Source organism: Vulpes lagopus, chromosome 14 (genome assembly GCF_018345385.1).
Source record: "Vulpes lagopus strain Blue_001 chromosome 14, ASM1834538v1, whole genome shotgun sequence".
Lineage (NCBI taxonomy): Eukaryota > Metazoa > Chordata > Mammalia > Carnivora > Canidae > Vulpes > Vulpes lagopus.
This window is the reverse complement of record NC_054837.1, coordinates 34,904,404-34,923,953: the sequence shown is the minus strand read 5'-3', so window position 1 is coordinate 34,923,953 and position 19,550 is coordinate 34,904,404. Positions and strand designations below refer to the sequence as shown.

Genomic DNA, 19,550 nt, shown 5'->3' with positions numbered 1-19,550 from the left:
CTTCTCATCCTGACAGGGATTAGGAAATCACAGAAAAATGATCATTTCTCACAGTAACTCACACCCAGAAGGAATTTCGGTTAAAAATGGCTGGGGTCCTCAAGGAGTTAAGAGGGTAAAAATAGCAGTAGAGAAATCAAGCTGAGATGGCCCATGGCCTGTTTTCATTTTGCTCAAAATAAGAGCAGCTCTTAATGTGGCTTCTCAGAGAAACATTTTCCCCCAGAGGATTATCTGATCCTTTCATTCATAGCAGAGCAGCTATAGCTCAGGCAGTAGTAGACAACCAGTAAAGAGACATTTCGAAGTCACCAGTCAGATGTGTACTCTGACATAGGATATAAATATATGAGCTGATTTATTCAGCTTTTTAGAAAAAGGAAATGTACTGAAAGTAGGGGGAAAAAAGATAAATCTCAGCACTTTAAAGACAAGTGTTAAGATTTTTAACTGATAAGGGTTTTAGAAATACTACTCCTGCACTTGTAACAAAGTGTATCAAAGGAAATGCAGCCTTCTAAGGACTCAGGTGAGCTCTGCTTATCCCTGAACAACTATGTCAGTGTGTGTTCCGATATAAACATTGTATTTTCTTGTAGTCAGCAGTGGGTCTGTCTTGCTCCTGTTTGCCTCTGTTGTTTTTTCAATTCAATGAGTACTGTACAAATAGCTAGGATCATCTGTACAAAACTAGTATTAGATCACACAATAAACTGATCTAGCCTAGATGAAATAAGCTGGATTTATCTCTATGTAAAATGAAAGTTAAAGAGTTAACCTACACACTAACAATGAAGCAGCAGCAGGAGAAATCAAGGAATCGATCCCATTTACAACTAACTGCACCAAAATCAGTAAGATAACTAGGAATAAACCTGACCAAAGAGGTGAAGGATCTGTACTCTGAAAGTACAGAAACTGATGAAAGTAATTTAGGAAGACACAACGAAATGGAAAAACATTCCATGGTTACAGTTTAGAAGAATATTGTTAAAGTGTCTATGCTACTAAAGACCATCTATACATTCAATGCAATCCCTATCAAAATATCATCAGCATTTTTCACAGAGCTGGAACAGCAATCCTAAAATTTTTATGGAACCTGAAAGACCCTGAACAGCCAGAGGAATGTTGAAAAAGAAAACCAAAGTTGGTGGCATCACAATCTCAGACTTCAAGCTATGTTACAAAGCTGTGGTCATCAAGACAGTATGGTACTGGCAGAAAAAAAGACACACAGATCAATGGAACAGAATAGAGAACCTAGAAATGGACCCTCAACTGTATGGTCAACTACTCTTTGACAAAGCAGGAAAGAATATCCGATGGAAAAAAGACAGTCTCTTTAACAAATGGTGCTGGGAAAACTTGGTCAGCCACATCCAGAAAAATGTAACTGGACCACTTTCTTACATCATACATAATAACAGACTCAAATGGATGAAAGATCTAAATGTGAGACAGGAATCTATCAAAGTCCTAGAGAAGAACACAGGCAGCAATCTTTGTGACCTCCGCTGCAGCAACTTCTAGCTAGACACGTCTCCAAAGGTAAGGGAAATAAAAGCAATAATGAACTATTGCAACTTCATCAAGATAAAAAGCTTCTGCATAGCAAAGGAAACAGTCAACAAAACTAAAAAACAACCCACAGAATGGGAGAAGATATTTGCAAATGTCTTATCAGATAAAGGGTTAGCATTCAAAATCTATAAAGAACTTATAAAACTCAACACCCAAAAAATAATCCAGTCAAGAATGGGCAGAAGACATGAACAGACATGTCTCCAAAGACATACAAATGGCCACTACATGAAAAATTGCTCCACATCATTCAGCATCAGGGAAATACAGATTAAAACCACAAGAAGATACCACCTCACACCTGTCAGAATGGCTACAATTAACAACTCAGGAAACAACAAATGTTGGTAAGGCTGCAGAGAAAGAGGAACACTCTTGTGCTGTTGTCAGGAATGCAAGCTGGTAGAGCCACTCTAGAGAAGTGTGGAGGTTTCTCAAAAAGTTAAAAATAGAACTACCCCACAACCCAGCACTTGCACTACTGGGTATTTACCCAAAGATACAAATGCAATGATCTGAAGGGGCACCTGCACCTCAATTCTTTTTAAGATTTTATTTATTTATTCATGAGACACACACAGCAAGAAGCAGAGACATAGGCAGAGGGAGAAGCAGGCTCCCTGCAGGGAGCCCAATGTGGGACTCAATCCTGGGACCCCAGGATCATGACCTGAGCCAAAGGTAGACACTCAACCACTGAACCACCCAGGCATCCCAATGTTTAGAGCACCAATGTCCACAGCCAAACTGTGGAAAGGGCCCAGATGTCCATCAACAGACGGCTGGATAATGAAGATGCGAGGTGTGTGTGTGTGTATGTATGTATATAACAGAATACTACTCAGCCATCAAAAAAATCTTGCCATTTGCAACAACGTGCATAGAATTGGAGGGTATATTATGCTGAGTGAAATAGGTCAATCAGAGAAAGACCATTATCATATGGTTTCACATTATATGAGAAACATAAGAAACGGGGCAAAGGATCACAGGAGAAGGGAGGGAAAAATGCAATTAGAAGAAATCAGAGAGGGAGACAAACCATGAGAGACTCAACTCTGGGAAACAAACAGGGTTGCTGGAGGGGAGGGGTTGGGGGTATGGGGTACCTGGGTGATAGGCATGAAGGAGGGCACATGATGGAAGGAGCACTCGGTGTGATATGCAACTGATAAATCACTAAATTTACCCTTGAAACTAATAATACAGTATATATTAACTAAATTGAATTTAAATAAATTTTTAAAAAGAGTTAACTCATATGCAGATTTAGTGCAACTTAATGCTAAGGATGTAGCCGTCTTTAACCCCACCCTTGGGTGAGGTTAAAGAAGTGTTCATTATAGAATATGGGTCAGTAAACTCATATTGTTCATCACTAATTACCCTACCTGTTTGTCCTCCCACAAGCTTAAAATCAAACACAATCTTTCATTCTACTGGGAAAAAGGAATCGGGATCAAGCACTTCTCATGTGGTAATGAGCTAAACTGCTATGATTACCTTAATAAATACATTTATATACAGCTTTTTTTAGATTGATTTATTCGAGAGAGAGAGAGAGAGAGAATGGGAGAGAGGCAGAAAGAGAAGCAGGCTCCATGCAGGGAGCCCGATGTGGGACTCAATCCCAGGACTCCAGGATCACACCCTGGGCTGAAGGGAGGCGCTAACCACTGAGCTACCCAGGCGTCCCTCTACACAGCTTTCAAAGCAACAGGTTGCATGTGCACAAGCAAATCCTACTGAAGATAGTTCACATTTTTCCTAAGACCTAAATACTTCACATGAAAAAAAGTCACCATTATCTTCTTACCTTCCTGTAGTACTCTAAGAAACTGACTTCAGAACCATCTGCTTTCTTAAAGGTACTCTTTGGATTCTGGTCCCAGTCAATATCATCTACCCTGTAGGTTTTATTGTTATACCTGTGGAATAGGTGACATTTATTGGTATAGAATTGTAGAATTATTATTAGAAAGAAGCTAGATGTAGATAGTACATAGTCTCTAAGAAAATAAACTTGGAAATCACTCAGTAATACATGATGTCATGGGAAGAGAAAGGGAAAACGTCTAAAGACCATGCTAGAGGGACAGGGGAGTAAAGTACTACTAGAAAATAAAATGAAGACTAAAAAGGATAGAAGTCATCAGATATTTGTCCTTTTCAAAGTAGTGTGCTCCCCCTGAGAATTTGTGTTTTGGGAAAGGTCATGAACACCCCTCTCCATTTTCATGCAATTCCTGCTCCTCTGCTGTAAACTCTACTTTCTAAAAGAATGAACTAGAAAGCCACAGTATCTAAAGATTTGCAAAATGATTATTTTGTATTTTAAAAAGCAGTCTTACTTGGTAAGAACAATTAAACCTATTAGTTCTTTAGAAACTTGTTCTTGAAATTTATGTTCTTCTGTTTGATGATAGAGGTTGAACATGAAATCTAACACGGTTTCACTGCGAAGGACTTTATGACTCACGTCAGTGCAAAGCATGATGTTGTTCTCATATTGAAGGATAGAGGTGGTGAAGCCAGGCCAGATCACCAACCTGCCAAAGAGAATGGGAGCTTGAAGTGGCCCCTGTGAATCATACAAACAGCTTCTGTGTACCAAGTTGTGTTCTTCTCCTTTAATGACTGGGTCTAAAGTACCAAAGTTCTTGAACAGAGTAAATTTAGTTATTTCTAGGTTTATGAGGTTCCAGATAAAGACCCCTCTTTTTAAGATCCTCAACAATAAAGGTTATTTAATAGCATAACCATTTAAGTTCCATTCTGAGTTCATACACTATATTAAACTATTTTTTTATGTTGGAATGACCTGAGAAAGTAGCCAGTCTAAGAGAATCTGTAATTAGTATAATTAACCTAAACTGTGCAGGCTGCACTTGGATATACCACAGGAACTTCTGAAACAATATTCATTAGTTTATAAATTTTGTTCCCTAAGAGCAAATACAAACAGTGTCAGGCAACTCTTCATGCTTCCCCAGTGACAGATGAACAGCATGTGATTTTTTTAAAATCCAAGTATTCGTGGAGGTTTCCTTTATTATTCAAACGAAGTTAAATGTTTACTTAACATGAGGGTACCATTAACAGTCACAGTAATAAATGTGATTATTTCAAACTAGAGTATCACTTTTGAAGTCTGTGAGTAAGCCTAAAGAACAGAAAGCTTCCACTTCATACAAACCTATGATTTGGAATATCGATTGGGTCACTTGGGTTATAATAATTCCGTCCAATCTGCTGTAAATTCATGATCTTCAAGAGTCTAGAAATTGAAAGGTTGGAAGACAGGAGTGAATGCTGGTAAGCATTTCTAATGCATAGGGACTCACCTCACTGGTCTTTCAACTCATCTAGATTTTCAATTTTTCTGAGTAAAATGTTAAGGAAACACTAACATACCTCCTGAAAATAATATTATAGAACTGCAAACAAGTTGGTGATGTAGGTGGGAGTTCATTTGTAAGGGTGATTGTTATCCTCACGTGCTCTCCATTTCGGGTCTGACTAAACACTTCGGTAACCTGAGCCAAAGCAGTGGAAAACCAAACTTTTAATTGTTAAAAGAAACTAATAATCCCAATCACATAATTCCTGCTAGTAAGGCAACAATGAAGATTATAGAAAGGTTTTAAATTTAAAAAAGAATGACTATGAGAAGAGTGGTTACAGGCTCATTATAATTGTCATCAAGTACTTAGGTGGATTTGAGAATGAAGCAATAATGCCAAAGCCCCCCAGCTCCCCGGGGTTCATTACACACATAATCACCAGACCATCACTGGAGTTTCTCTAAAAGCTACCCTAGACTGTGGCAGTTCTGCTCTGAAGTGGAAATTCATCATCACCCTCTCCCCAACCCAATATTTTAAAATAACCTTGTGTTGTAGTCTTTTAGGTAAAAATAATATTGTTCCATCAAAAGCATGACACCTTCCAATTAAATCTTCATGTTGAAAAAGAAGAGCTGAGCGGAGTCTTCTGGCTTCCATCAGCGGGTTATAGTCAATGTGATACTGATATAAAGCCCACTGGGGACGGGATGTCAGTCGAAAATGGTTAGTGCTCAGCCTTACTATAATACCTGAAGAACCTGTAAAAGCGAGTCACGTTTGATTAACATAGTATTGAGTTTATTCTTCCTTGAGATCTTTCCTACCATGACAAAGCAGACACAGTTCTGCAAACAAAAGGCTAAGAACACCATATGACACTGAAGTTCTTCTTCTTTTTTTTTTTTTTTTTTTTTTTGACACTTAAGTTCTAAGACATCTGACTTTGAGGACTGTCCTATCCAGGTAAGTTCCTACAAGTATACATTTAAGAAAAAATCCTCCTTAGACTAATTTACAACAGAACCAACCAAACCTCTCTTATTCATGAGAGACGCAGAGACAGAGAGAGAGGCAGAAACACAGGCAGAGGGAGAAGCAGGGAGCCTGATGTGGGACTCGATCCCGGGTCTCCAGGATCATGCCCTGGGCTGAAGGCAGCGTTAAACCGCTGAGCCACCCAGGCTACACTCTATGGCAAAGTCTTAAAAGAAAAAAGTTATAGAACACTTAATAGAACATTTCAGTGCAGCTGAGGACAACGATAACCTATTTCATCAAATCCAAAAGAGAGATGGAAAAGCCATGCAGGATCCTGACCAAATGTGCCTTCTCTCTCTGTGACTGCATCGTATAAATAACATGTAAAATAAATGGCTTCAATTCAGTGTCCTGTTTACTAGAAAAGTAATCACATGGAACTACAGTCTTCGTAATTAACACACCTGTTTTTGATTCTTTAACATGGTCCAGGTTCTGTCTTGTATTCACACCAAGATCGTGAAAGTCTCTACGACGACCTCCCCTCTCTGCTAATGATAACTCCTGAAATCCAGCAGATATCTGGAGCTCTTAAAAAAAATGATATACTATGTAACATGAAACATGAAATCAAGAATGGTATTAATTCACAAAATGATACCCAAAAGCTACAGAGGTGCTACAGATAACATACAGGAATGCCATCAGAATATCTTGGGTATCTGCTTGGCCAGAGTAGCTTAGTCAGGACTTCTATTAAGCTGTTCTTGCCACTGCCCCAGCCAAACTTAGATGCTCCCCTATAAGACCTATATCCCTGTAAAAGACTAACACAACTGGCCTGGGATTCAAGAGCTCAGGAGCATGCTTGTTGACTAAGAAATCGTTATTCTCCAAGTTCTGATAAGGACCTAAGGGCCTAATAAGCAGTATTTCTCACAGCTTTATGATGAAATTATAGCTATAGGAATTGGTAGTTCATAGGTTTTAACATGTAAACATCTAGAATGTCATTTCCTAATTCCCTTATGAACATCAGAACAGATGGAATCATTCTGTGCATACCCTATGGACTATTGGGATAGAAGTTCATATGGTTTCAAAAGCTGGTTATAATACCCAAAATTAAATCCTTCCATTTGTACAACATGCAGAAGTATCTCCTATCGATAGCATGATGTGGCTCAAAGAACGAACGTGGGCTTTGTCATCCAGTGTTACAACTGTAACATGAGTACCAGAGACTTCAGTTTACTTCCCAATCTCTCAGCCTTCTTTTTAAAAAATAGCTTGTTTAGGGAGTCATGTATCTAACAGACTAGAATTCCACCTTTTCTGTAGGGAATGACAGCCTGAGAGATTTATGCAGAAATTACTGGATCAAACCTCTGGGAAAGTGCCTTGGGAGGGAGTCAGTAACCAGCTTTTCTGCTCTCTGTACCCCCTGCCCTGCCGATCTTGCCTGGAATTTGGATGTGATCGCCAAAACTAAGTCTTAATGACAGAAGTCAGGACAACAGAACAAAATGATTGAAAAGCCCAGTTTGTTTCTGACCACAAATGCCAGGACTAGCCCCGAAATGCCAACTTCTGGACCTCTTTGTTAGAGAAAGAACAGTGGCTTGAGCAAAATATTGGTTCCTGATACACCCTGGAAGCAAGTTATTCTAACAAGAGCTTCAACTCCCTTAACCTGAAAAACTGACCTTCACAGGCATATAGTAAGTTTTCCGTGAGAATGTAATTTATAAAGCTCTTTAAAGGTGTTTGCTAAATATGTTGATTCTCATACCTCAGGATATTCAGAGGCACTATTTAAAAATCCTTTAAATCTATAGCTGTTTTGTTTCCCTTGGTGAGCTTTTTATCCCAGAGACTTTCAACTGAAAGTAGCCTTGGTCTTGGGTGATTAACTAATATAGGTCAAACATACTGAATCCAAGCTAGTAACAACCACAGGTCATAGAGGCTTTTATCCTGAAAAAACTGAATTTGTCTTAAAATTCAGTTCTGGATACAAAAACCTGACTGCAAGTTTCTGAATGTAAACAATGATGAAGTCTGTTTCCCTCTCTACACATACTACAGCTTTTATATTTTGCCAAAGCTTATCCGTCCATCTGTAAAAAGGACAGGTTTCAGAATGAATAAAATTGGAAAGCTAGATAATTATATGCCCACCTTATTTTATTGTGCTTCACAGATAATGCATTTTTTATAACTGCAGGTTTGTGGCAATCCTGTGTTAAATAAGCCTGCTGGTGACATTTTTCCAACATTTGCTCACTTCATTTCTATGTCACTGGTAATTCTCACACCATTTCAAACTTTTTTTTTATTATTATATTTGTTATGGTGATCTGTGATAAGTAATCAAAACTTGCTAAAAACTCAAATAATGGTTAGCATTTCTTAGTATTTTAAAATTAAGGTATTTATGTTGCTTAGATGTAATGCTACTGCATAAATAGAGTATACTAATATCAACATAACTTTTGTAATGCCCTGGGATACCAAACAATTCATTTGGCTTGCTTTATGATATTTGCTTTATTGCAGGGGTCTGGAACCAGACCTGTGGCATCTCCAAGGTGTGCCTAGAATCTCTTTCCATGCAGCTGCTAGAGTGGTTAAAAACAAAAACCGTATCTCACTACGGCTCTGTTTCAGAGCCCTCCACGTGTCCACACCCCATATACAGAATGAAAATCATGGTCTGAAGCAAGGTCTCATTAAGAATAAATCTGTTAAACATCAATTTCTAAAACCTAGTAGATACTTTGAACATTTATGACAAATACTTCTCAGATATAATCCTTACAAAAGCAGTGAAAAGTTATGAAATAGAGCCTTGCATTTGTTATTCCGGGTAATATTTAATCCTCACAGAGACTCTTCCTATAAATATAAAGTTAGATACTAGCTTTTTAGAGATAATGGATAGAGTTTCATAGAATTTAAATTCATGCACAACTGTTAAATTATTAATAAAGATCAATACAGAGCATGTTTAAGAAGTTAGACTTAAGTACTTCCCACAATTGTATTTGCATTCCAGGACTGCATCAATAAGGAAGTGTTTTTAAAACAGCTTCAGCAAATCTTATTGTATGTGGAACACAGTTGAAAGTCAAATATTTTAAGTTTCAAAAGAACTCAGGCATCTAGATTAGAGAAAGTGGATAAAATCCTGTAAATTTAAAAGAAATGAATGCCCATAAATGAATTCTCATCAGACATCTTGAAAAGTAACACATGTTGTATCAGAAAAGTAACAGATAATTGGATGCACTTGATCTTAGCCAAAAGGCAGAGAAGCCATCAGATAATTGGATACATAAACAAAAGACGTTCCAGTCTTCTAATTGATTCTTCAAAATGCAGCACTACTGATATTCTTTCTCAAAATTGTCTATACAAAAACCATACATACACATGTGTTCATTAACACAAGGAACACTGTTTCACCACTTGATTTCATAGGGTGTACGGCAGGGTGATGAAGTGGAGCTCTCCTATTAAAATGCTGTGGTTCTGACTCTTAATGGGTCTAGGTTTCTGCAGTGTGGGGCCCAGAGCAGGACAGTTAGCACCGCCCCCCCCCACAATCATGCTGTACGTCTCCCCAAGTCTGTCGGGTCCATGCCCACGAGGGGATGGACCCGACAGATGGTCCATCATGGTTGCTACACATGACGGGATGCCATCCAAAAGTTGGTACAACTGGACAAGCCTACAGGGAGCAGCACTCCTGTTTTACAACTGCCAGCATGGGCAAAAAAAATGAAATGGTGCAGAACAGGTAAAAAACCATTCATTTGGTTAAAGTGCCTTTACAAAGGCTCAATGTTTTTATCAGCCTTGCATGTTTCAATGCACTGCCTCTTCATTTTCTTTCTCTGCTCCGTCACCCTCTACCCAGCTTGTTAAACATCATGGGTCTCACAGGAATGCTCCGTGTGCTGGAGAGACTAGCCACTGTCATTCCCCCAGTGTGCCCTGGGCACAGACAGTAGTTGTCACAGTACAACTTAACACCATTCTAAGATCTTATATTTGTCCTCTACTGTTTGTGGAGGTCGCCGGCTGCAATGAAACATTTGGAGTAGGTGAGAATATAGTGCAAGGAGTAAAGCAGCTATTTACTTGCTATCTGGCTGCCTGCACATGAGTTTACCCAAGACCCCACCTGGAAAGCTACCTCCTCACTGTGTGCATAGTGGTGTTTCCTGTATCAAAACCAAACTCAGCTGTGGAAAAATCTTGCATCAAGCATCCAAATACACTTTGTTTGTAACAAAGTACTGAAAAAACAGTACTGGTGTTCTGACCTCACCAGGAGTCATAAACTTGGCCTCAGTTTTTGCACCTGAGAAACAGGGCCACCACAATACAGTGAGACTGCCTATTATAAACCAAAGTTACAAATGGAAAAGGTGGTCCAGCTTGTGATGGAATCACAAGATGCTGAAACAATGTTCTGATTCATGAATAAGCAAATGTATGCTTAGTTAATCACTTTGGAAGAGCTAATACGGGGCCCTGGCAAGGATAGGCCTTTTCATGTCCAAGGAGAAAAGAAATCAACATTTCTAAGTAGCAGTGGCATTTCCCTAAGTAGCAGGCTGCTCAGCTGCAAGAGGGCCCATTGGACTTTAAAGGACTGCTGGGACCCCGTTTTTATCAAGACCCCACACACTGGTTACCACTTCACATCTACTACTACTACTGCACATGTGCACACACTAAGTCTGTGCACTTTCCCTTCACCTTGTGACTTGGCCGCTGCTCCTACTGCTCCTCTCTGGCGTCCACGGCCAACTAATTCCCCTTCGGCCACGGGCTGCTGAGGCCGGGGCTGCACATAGCCAGGCTGCTGACTCTATGGGATATGCAAACAAACAGCATTCTTTTCATGTCAAAAAGTCACAGGTCAGAGAAAACAGTCTTCAACAAGTCTAAGATATTCAAACAAAACTGATTTAGGTTAGTAACCAAATATTGTATTCCTCTAAAGAAGTTTCTTCAAGAAGGCTCACTAACCGGGTGATGGGTGTTAGGGAGACACGTGATGTAATGAGCACTGGGTGTGATATGTAACTGATGAATCACTGACCTTTATGTCTAAAATTCCTAATACGCTGTTAATTAACTAAATGTAAATTAAAAAAAAAAAGGTCACTAACTAAAGAAGCAGCTTTTCAGATGCTCAGGAAATAGAATCATCCTTGTATAACTACTATATCCTTCACAGGACACAGTTTTAAAATTTATTTTCAATAATCTATGCCGATAAAGATGGAACAAGTTTTTGTTTTTTGAGGATACTGCAGGTGAAAGGTACAGCACTCACCACAGCGGCACCCACGTGCTGCACCGTCTCCTGCCCACGGGCTCGTCCTCTGGCTCTTGCTCTGGCTCGCCCAGTCATTTTTTTTCCTTGAGGGGAAATAACAGTAAAGACAATACTCAACATACACAATTACATTTTACTGTTTCTGCAATATTTCTTCGGAACAAATATTTAGGACTCCACAATAAGCTCCTGAATCATCACATATTTTTCTAACCTCTCGTAACAGAGTTTAAGGCAATGTCCCTACCTTCAACAATCAGAAGTACTTATGTGGATTGGGCAGCATGCTGGGTAGCAGGGCTAAAGTGGAGAACTTGTTTTAATACAGCCTTTCCTTTTTCATTGAATTACTATTTTAACCACTTAGGAAAATCTGCAACACGGAGGTCAGTCACTAGCTCTTTCACATGTGGGAAAGTATGTAAATGGACCCAGGTGTCATGTTTGAGGCCAGGCCCTGACCGCACCCCTCCTGGGTCCACCCACAGAGCCACATGTAGCTTAAATGTACCCAAACCACTATCTTTCTCAGTACATCATTTATGTCCCACAATTTCATTCTTGGTGAGTGGCAAGACCACCCACTGTGCCTCTAAGGAAAAAGGATGGAGTCCTTTATCTCTCAATGCCTCCTCTGTTGCTTCTACTCCTTCTGACCCAACAGTGCTCTGCATCTCAACAACACCTGTCAGGCATCAGAGATACCCTCCACCCCCACCCCAGAGCAGAAAGCCATATCAGATCATGCAGAGTGGAGGCCTCAGAGCTAGTCTGCCTGAACCTGACTCCTTCACAGAAGGGACAGAACCTCAGATCCATGTCTTTGTGTGTCAAACAAGGGTTTTATTAACCTACCACACAGCTCCAGCGTGCGGTTCAATGAGGACACACAGGAAGGGCTTATAAAGCACTGGGCATACAGTGAACATTCCACACATCTTAGTCCCAGTGGGAAAGGCAGGTAAGATTTTAACTACAAATTGTCCCAAGTTTAATGAAGGAAACAAGCAGAATGTTCTTAATAGAAAAGCAGGCAGGAGCTACTTTACATCCTGGTGCCTGCTTCCTGGGAAGTCACCACATAAGCAGATACAAGGAGGATCAGGAAGTGGCAGGCATTTGCGAGCAGACTTCTAGAAAAGAGCTAGGTGTGGAGAGTGGCTCACCTGCGGAGCTGACAGATGCCCTGTGTGGCTTCAGCACAGTAAAGAGGGGGAGTGGGTGCAGCCTGAGGGATGCCGGGTCAGGATGTGTGGGCCTTGTAGGCCACAGGGGGAGCTCAGATTCCACCTTCACTGCCACAAGACACCACTGAAGGTTCTAAATACAGAGGGGCAGCCTACAACATCATTTACATTTAAGATCATTCTGGTTTAAATCAGGTTTTCATCTTTTTCAGTTTCACAGCTTCTAAAATTCTCATGAGGGCCTTCCTAGAGAGGCAAATCTAATTATATTCTCCAATTGTGAAAGACCTGACTTCCTATTGTGTTCTGCAAATGCGTGAACTCACCAAATCCTAAGAACCTTCGCAATTTGACTCTCACTCAATAATTTCCAAAGTTGGCTACAGAATACGATGTGCTGGGTTGCCAACATGTTAGAACCATCTTACACTTTTGTGCATTTCTACTGTCTGTACTAGGATGACAGCCTGCACACGGGGCCTGCTGCCGTACACGCTCAGGTCTCCTAGGGATGGCGTGCAGAATCAGCAGACTTCTCTTCCTCCACACATCACCAACAGAAGCTCCATGACTCACTGTGCACCGTGGAACAGCCTTTGCTAGTGTGCCCTCCCCTCCCCACCTGTGTTACCACACCTACCACACTGCACTGCACGGTGATTCCCTTTCTCCTCCCACACCCCTGCAGACTAGGCTGCTAGTTGTGGCTTGGTCCCAGCACCTAGCCTGGCAGTAATGCTAAGTTTGGGTTGGCTCCTCCTTTAAAGCAGACATAAGCTCAACTATCTTGTCCGGTATTTTTACAGTGCAGTTCTCAAAATGCGATCTCAGCAACATCTGGGACATCTTGGAAATGCAAATTAGGCGGACGGGGTCCATGCTCCCAGAGCTACCCAGTCTGGTATGCCAGCAGGTGATTCTCACATAACTGGAGACACCCAGGTAACCACTCACAGGTGGGGCACGCAGGCCCCGTTTGGAGGGCAGTCCCCCATAGCTGTGCTACCAACACAGGACACAGGACACAGGTAGCTGTGTCCTTCCAACCCCAGGACACCTCCGATGGGCGACAAACCACACGGTCCCCCTTAAGTGAGATGTGGACGTGGTGCTTCTTACCATCATCCCAGCTAGAAATGGGGCCCGGGCAAACCGCTGTCCATCCAGGGGGCCATGCCACCCTGATCCCACCCCTGTGGGCTGCAGGACAGCAGGGCAACAGGTGTCCCTACTCTCCTGACCCTGGGCAATGTGGGGGAATGCCCTCTGGCCCACACACGGCCCCGAACTGGATAGTGCCTCCCCAAACCCTGAGCAGCACTGCCCAGAAAATGCCACTGACCCTGAGCATGTACAGGAATGTGCCCTGACCCAGACAATGCCCAGATAATGCCCCCACCCTGAGCATGCCCAGGAACGCCGACTGACCCAGATGGTGCCCAGACAATGCCCGCAGCCTGAGCATGCTCAGGAACACCCGACCCAGATGATGCCCAGATAACGCCCCCCAACCTGAGCATGACCAGGAACGCCCCCTGACCCAGACGGTGCTCAGGTAACAGCCCCCACCCTGAGCATGCCCAGGAACGTCCCCCGACCTAGACGGTGGCCTGATGACAACCCCCACCCTGAGGGCGCCCAGGAACGTCCCCTGACCCAGACGGTGCTGATGACGCCCCCACCCTGAGGGCGCCCAGGAACGTCCCCTGACCCAGACGGTGCCCGATGACGCCCCCACCCTGAGGGCGCCCAGGAACGTCCCTGACCCAGATGGTGCCCGATGACGCCCCCACCCTGAGGGCGCCCAGGAAGGCCCCCGACCCAGACGGTGCCCGATGACGCCCCCACCCTGAGGGTGCCCATGTACACCCCCCGACCCAGACGGTGGCCCATTGACGCCCACCACCCTGAGTGTGCCCAGGAAGGCCCCCCAACCCAGATGGTGGCCCGATGACCCCCCAACCCTGAGGGTGCACAGGAACATCCCCCAACCCAGACAGTGCCTTGATGACGCCCCCACCCTGAAGGTGCCCCAAAACACCCCCCGACCCAGATGGTGGCCCGTTGACGCCCACCACCCTGAGGGTGCCCAGGAACGTCCCTTGACCCAGACGGTGCCCGATGACGCCCCCACCCTGAGGGCGCCCAGGAACGTCCCCTGACCCAGACGGTGCCCGATGACGCCCCCACCCTGAGGGCGCCCAGGAACGTCCCCTGACCCAGACGGTGCCCGATGACGCCCCCACCCTGAGGGCGCCCAGGAACGTCCCCTGACCCAGACGGTGCCCGATGACGCCCCCACCGAGGGCGCCCAGGAACGTCCCCTGACCCAGACGGTGCTGATGACGCCCCCACCCTGAGGGCGCCCAGGAACGTCCCCTGACCCAGATGGTGCCCGATGATGCCCCCACCCTGAGGGCGCCCAGGAACGTCCCCTGACCCAGACGGTGCTGATGACGCCCCCACCCTGAGGGCGCCCAGGAACGTCCCCTGACCCAGACGGTGCCCGATGACGCCCCCACCCTGAGGGCGCCCAGGAACGTCCCCTGACCCAGATGGTGCCCGATGATGCCCCCACCCTGAGGGCGCCCAGGAACGTCCCCTGACCCAGACGGTGCTGATGACGCCCCCACCCTGAGGGCGCCCAGGAACGTCCCCTGACCCAGACGGTGCCCGATGACGCCCCCACCCTGAGGGTGCCCAGGAACGTCCCCCAACCCAGACAGTACCTCGATGACACCCCCACCCTGAGGGTGCCCCAAAACGCCCCCCCAACCCAGATGGTGGCCCGTTGACGCCCACCACCCTGAGGGTGCACAGGAACATCCCCCAACCCAGACAATGCCTTGATGACGCCCCCACCCTGAAGGTGCCCCAAAACACCCCCCGACCCAGACGGTGGCCCATTGACGCCCACCACCCTGAGTGTGCCCAGGAAGGCCCCCCAACCCAGATGGTGGCCCGATGACCCCCCAACCCTGAGGGTGCACAGGAACATCCCCCAACCCAGACAGTGCCTTGATGACGCCCCCACCCTGAAGGTGCCCCAAAACACCCCCCCGACCCAGATGGTGGCCCATTGACGCCCACCACCCTGAGTGTGCCCAGGAAGGCCCCCCAACCCAGATGGTGGCCCGATGACCCCCCAACCCTGAGGGTGCACAGGAACATCCCCCAACCCAGACAGTACCTCGATGACACCCCCACCCTGAGGGTGCCCCAAAACGCCCCCCCGACCCAGACGGTGCCCGTTGACGCCCCCACCCTGAGGGCGCCCAGGAACGTCCCCCGACCCAGACGGTGCCCGACGATGCCCCCACCCTGAGGGCGCCCAGGAACGTCCCCGACCCAGACGGTGCCCGATGACGCCCCCACCCTGAGGGCGCCCAGGAACGTCCCCTGACCCAGACGGTGCCCGATGACGCCCCCACCCTGAGGGCGCCCAGGAAGGCCCCCGCCCAGTGGGTGCGGCAGCCTGACCTCTGACCCAGGCCGTGCCCAAGCCCCCGGCGCCGGGCGCGCCCCCCTCCCCCGCACCGCACCCCGTCGCCCGGCCCCCGCCTCACCAGGCCACCGCCACAGCCGCAGGCCCAGCGCCGCGACCCGCGTCCCCTCAGCGCCCCGCCGCCGCCAACCGCCGCCCTCGCCGGATCCCTCCGCGCCGCGCCGGGACTTTGCGGCCTGCGGCCCCCGCCAGGGCGCGGCGCTCCTGGGTCGCGGAGCCGCGCCGCTCACCGGGCCTCGCCGTCCGCCTCGGGCCGTCGCGGGGGCTGCGGGCGGCGCGGCCTCGCGGGGCGGAGGAACACCTGCCCCTGCGCGCACCTGCACGTGACGCGGCCAACGGCGCTGCCCCTGATTGGCCGGCACGTGCGGGGCGGTTGGGGGCGGGGCCGAGGAGCCCGCCCGGTGCATCCTGGGAGAGGCGCCGCGTTCCGAGGGGAGGGGAGGGCGCTGCGGGTCTCCTGGCTCCGGGGGAAGGTGCTGCGCGGCCTTGGGCGGCCTTGGGCGGCCGTGAGAGTGGGTCCCGCTGCAGAGCTGCCGGCTCTCATCAAATAGAGGAATGAGACCGGCATTTTGCGCGCTCAAAAGCACCAGCATCCCAGAGCCGGGATGCTGGGGGGGGGGGGGGGGGGGCGGGGCATGCACCTGCACTTCAGTGTGCACGGAGGCGTGCGGTGTGCACCCGCGCAGGTGCATCGGGCAGCCGCGCCGGCCTCCCTCCCCCGCCTCCTCACCTGGACGACCCCTGAAAGCACCCACAGCTCCGCCCCCTCCCCTGGGGATTCTGACTCTGCAGGTCCAGTTTGCAGGTGAGCGAACCCCCCCCCCCCCCTCGCTCGACACACTGCGGGTCATGCTGACCCGGCGACTCTAGGGCCCACGTGGATACAAGGCCCGACGCAGATGCCTTCAATGGGAATTCGTATCCACGTTGGGCAGACCCAGGACGAAATACCGTAAACACCGTCAAATAGTGCAGTTGTTCGTTGGGATGGAAAATGGGATGCTTTGCATCGCTAGTTGAGTCCAGTAATAATTCAATAGCTTCGTAAGGACTTGTCTTTTGAAAAAGAAAAAAAACAGATTTTATTTATTTATTTATTTATTTATTTATTTATTTATTTATTTATTTATGAGAATGGGGGGGGAGGGGGGGAAGCAGACTTCCCACTGAGTGGAAAGCCCGGTGTGGGGCTGGATCCTAGGAACCCAGGGTCACAACACAAGCCAAAGGCAGACACTTAACCTGCTGAGCTACCCCTGGAGGGACTTGTCTTAGAGCTGCATTGATACAGCAAATACTATGTTTTATTAATACTTAAGCGTGTATTCAGGGGGTTTGGGGTTGGAAGGGGCATGAGTTTTCCCAAACCACCTCCCCAAGTCTCCAGTTGTCTCCTCTTCCACTCAAATGTGGGTGTAAAGCAATAGTGGATTTCAGTGTTTTCCCCACATGCTCGGTTGTAAGCACAAGGGGGAACGTCTGAAAAACACACTTCCAGGTAATCCTGATTCCACAGGTTTGTGATGGGAGCAAAGAATTTTTTAAGGAGAGTCACCAGGTAATTTTTATGCAGAGAGAATCTTGAGAAATTTGAGGCAAGATCTGTGATCCTGACATCATATTCATTCAAGAAAGGATTCATGTGAAAATGAGAGACACCCAAGTAGTTTGAAGTGGGGGGGGTGGCTTCACTTTTTTTTTTTTTTTTTTGAGTATAAAAAGCATCGTTTGGAATATAGCACGAAGCTTAACTTTTCTAGGAGGCATTTAAGAGGTTGGCGAGAAAGTGATTCTGCAGTCCTGCCAGCAGATGGAGGAAGAAAACAAGAAATGAGTCTACGGCTTCAACAGGGTGCAAGGCAGGAAAATAGCCAGAAGGGGCCTCACAGGGAAGAAGTTAACTTTTTCCCTCTGTTTCTCTTCTCTATGTGCCTAAACTCCTTGGAACTGCTAAGGACACAGTGCTTGTATGGACTGTCACTGGAGCATCTGGGTGTGTGCTGTGTATGAGCTGGGTAGTTCCTAAAGACAGGAAGTTGTGATACAGCAAGATGTAGGCAAACCCCTCATTTTCTTATGGTGCAAACAGCACACCTCACAACGCTCACCTAAAATGTAAAAAAAAAAAAAAAAAAAAAGAAAAAATTAGAGAAATTGGGGAAGACATCTTTTCTTTTTTTTCATTTCTATATTGACAGCGTGACCTTGTGGCACCAGTTACTGGATACAACTACGTGCCTAATGCTAAAAACTGAGGAATGAATGGACGTAGATTCTCCTTCCAGGAGCTTGGCCAAAAGCGAAGGGCAGGGAAAAAGGTGGGAATCTATCTCTGAGAGGAAGCAGAGCAGGGAGGTCACCTGTCAGGCACTGATACCTCAGTCTGAAACATTGAATGGGATTTGCAGGAAGCCCTGTGGTCCAAGCAGACAGAGGCGTTTAGGGAACTGCCGGCGATTTGGTACAGCAGGAGTGATAAAAACAAGCAGAACAGAGTCAGGTGATGACACCAGGGGAAGCAGGGGCAGACCAGGTTCTAGAAGTTGAATGACAATAAACACCAAATATCCACGCTGTTGAGCACGCCCTGCTAGGTCCCATGAATAGGATGCAATCTCTGTCCTCTCGATGATGCAAAGCCCTGGGGCCACCAAATGGAATATGCATCATAGCAAGGCAGGTCACAGAACAGGAGATGCAGGGTCTGTGGCCACAGGCCTGTAGACACAATACCTGAATGGGTCAGAGACTTTCGGGTCCTAGCCAGACCTCACCAAGAGGGAAGGAGGACCCAGATTTGCTAGTTCTACTATTATCATTGATGTTTGTTTTGACCCCTTGAGGTGAAATTCATATAACATACAGTTAACCATTTTATGGCGAACAGTTCAGTGGTACTTAGTACATTCATAGTGTTGTGCAAACACCACTTCTCTCTAATTCCAGAACATTTTCATGATCCCAAAGCAAAACCCCATTCTTACTAGGTTGTCATTCCCTGTTCCCTCCTTCCTGCAGGCTCCTGGCCACCTCAGATCTGTCTCTGTAGGTTGATCTACTTTATTCATGTCATATGAATGGAATAATACAATATGTGGTCCTTTGTGTCTGGCTTCTTTCACTGAGCATCGCGTTTTTAAGGTTGGTCTTGAATGCTCCAGCATGGATCAATCCTTCATTCCTTTTTATGGCTGAATAAATTCCTGTGTATGGATATACCACATCTGCTTTTGCATTTATCAGTTGAAGGATGGGTCTAATGTTTTTAAAGAGAAGCAGGGATCTTGAACACCCATGGACTCATTGTCAGCCCATGGCCATTGGGTTGTGGCAGTTGACTGAGGTGCATTGTGGCCACATCACATCCTTGTTTCCAAATCCAATGGACCCCTTTTGAACCTACCTGTCTTCTGTGTACCTGCCTTCCATTACCTGGGTGTTCTTCCTCTGGCTCTGGCTAGTCCTTCTTTGTATGATTCATAGGTGTGCCTTTTTATGCCCATGTCTCAAATGTCCATGGCAGCCGTTTTCAAAGTGTGGTCCCCAGCTTGGCAGCATCAGCATCACCTGGAACCTGCAGGCAATTCTTGGGT

At 46.2% G+C, this 19,550-nt stretch overlaps 1 protein-coding gene across 1 annotated transcript in view; it reads right to left on the bottom strand.

Moving 5' to 3' along the window:
• Positions 1-16,209, bottom strand: part of PIWIL1 (piwi like RNA-mediated gene silencing 1) — a 31,447-nt gene extending 15,238 nt beyond the window's left edge. The window contains exons 1-9 of the mRNA XM_041729247.1: positions 16,188-16,209; positions 11,263-11,348; positions 10,680-10,791; positions 6,374-6,499; positions 5,475-5,689; positions 4,999-5,120; positions 4,781-4,861; positions 3,936-4,133; positions 3,401-3,512 (exon numbers count right to left, since the gene is read on the bottom strand). Coding sequence (XP_041585181.1) covers positions 3,401-3,512; positions 3,936-4,133; positions 4,781-4,861; positions 4,999-5,120; positions 5,475-5,689; positions 6,374-6,499; positions 10,680-10,791; positions 11,263-11,340 — 1,044 coding nt within the window. The 5' untranslated portion in view covers positions 11,341-11,348; positions 16,188-16,209. The remainder of the gene's footprint in view (positions 1-3,400; positions 3,513-3,935; positions 4,134-4,780; positions 4,862-4,998; positions 5,121-5,474; positions 5,690-6,373; positions 6,500-10,679; positions 10,792-11,262; positions 11,349-16,187) is intronic.
• Positions 16,210-19,550: the final 3,341 nt, after the last annotated feature.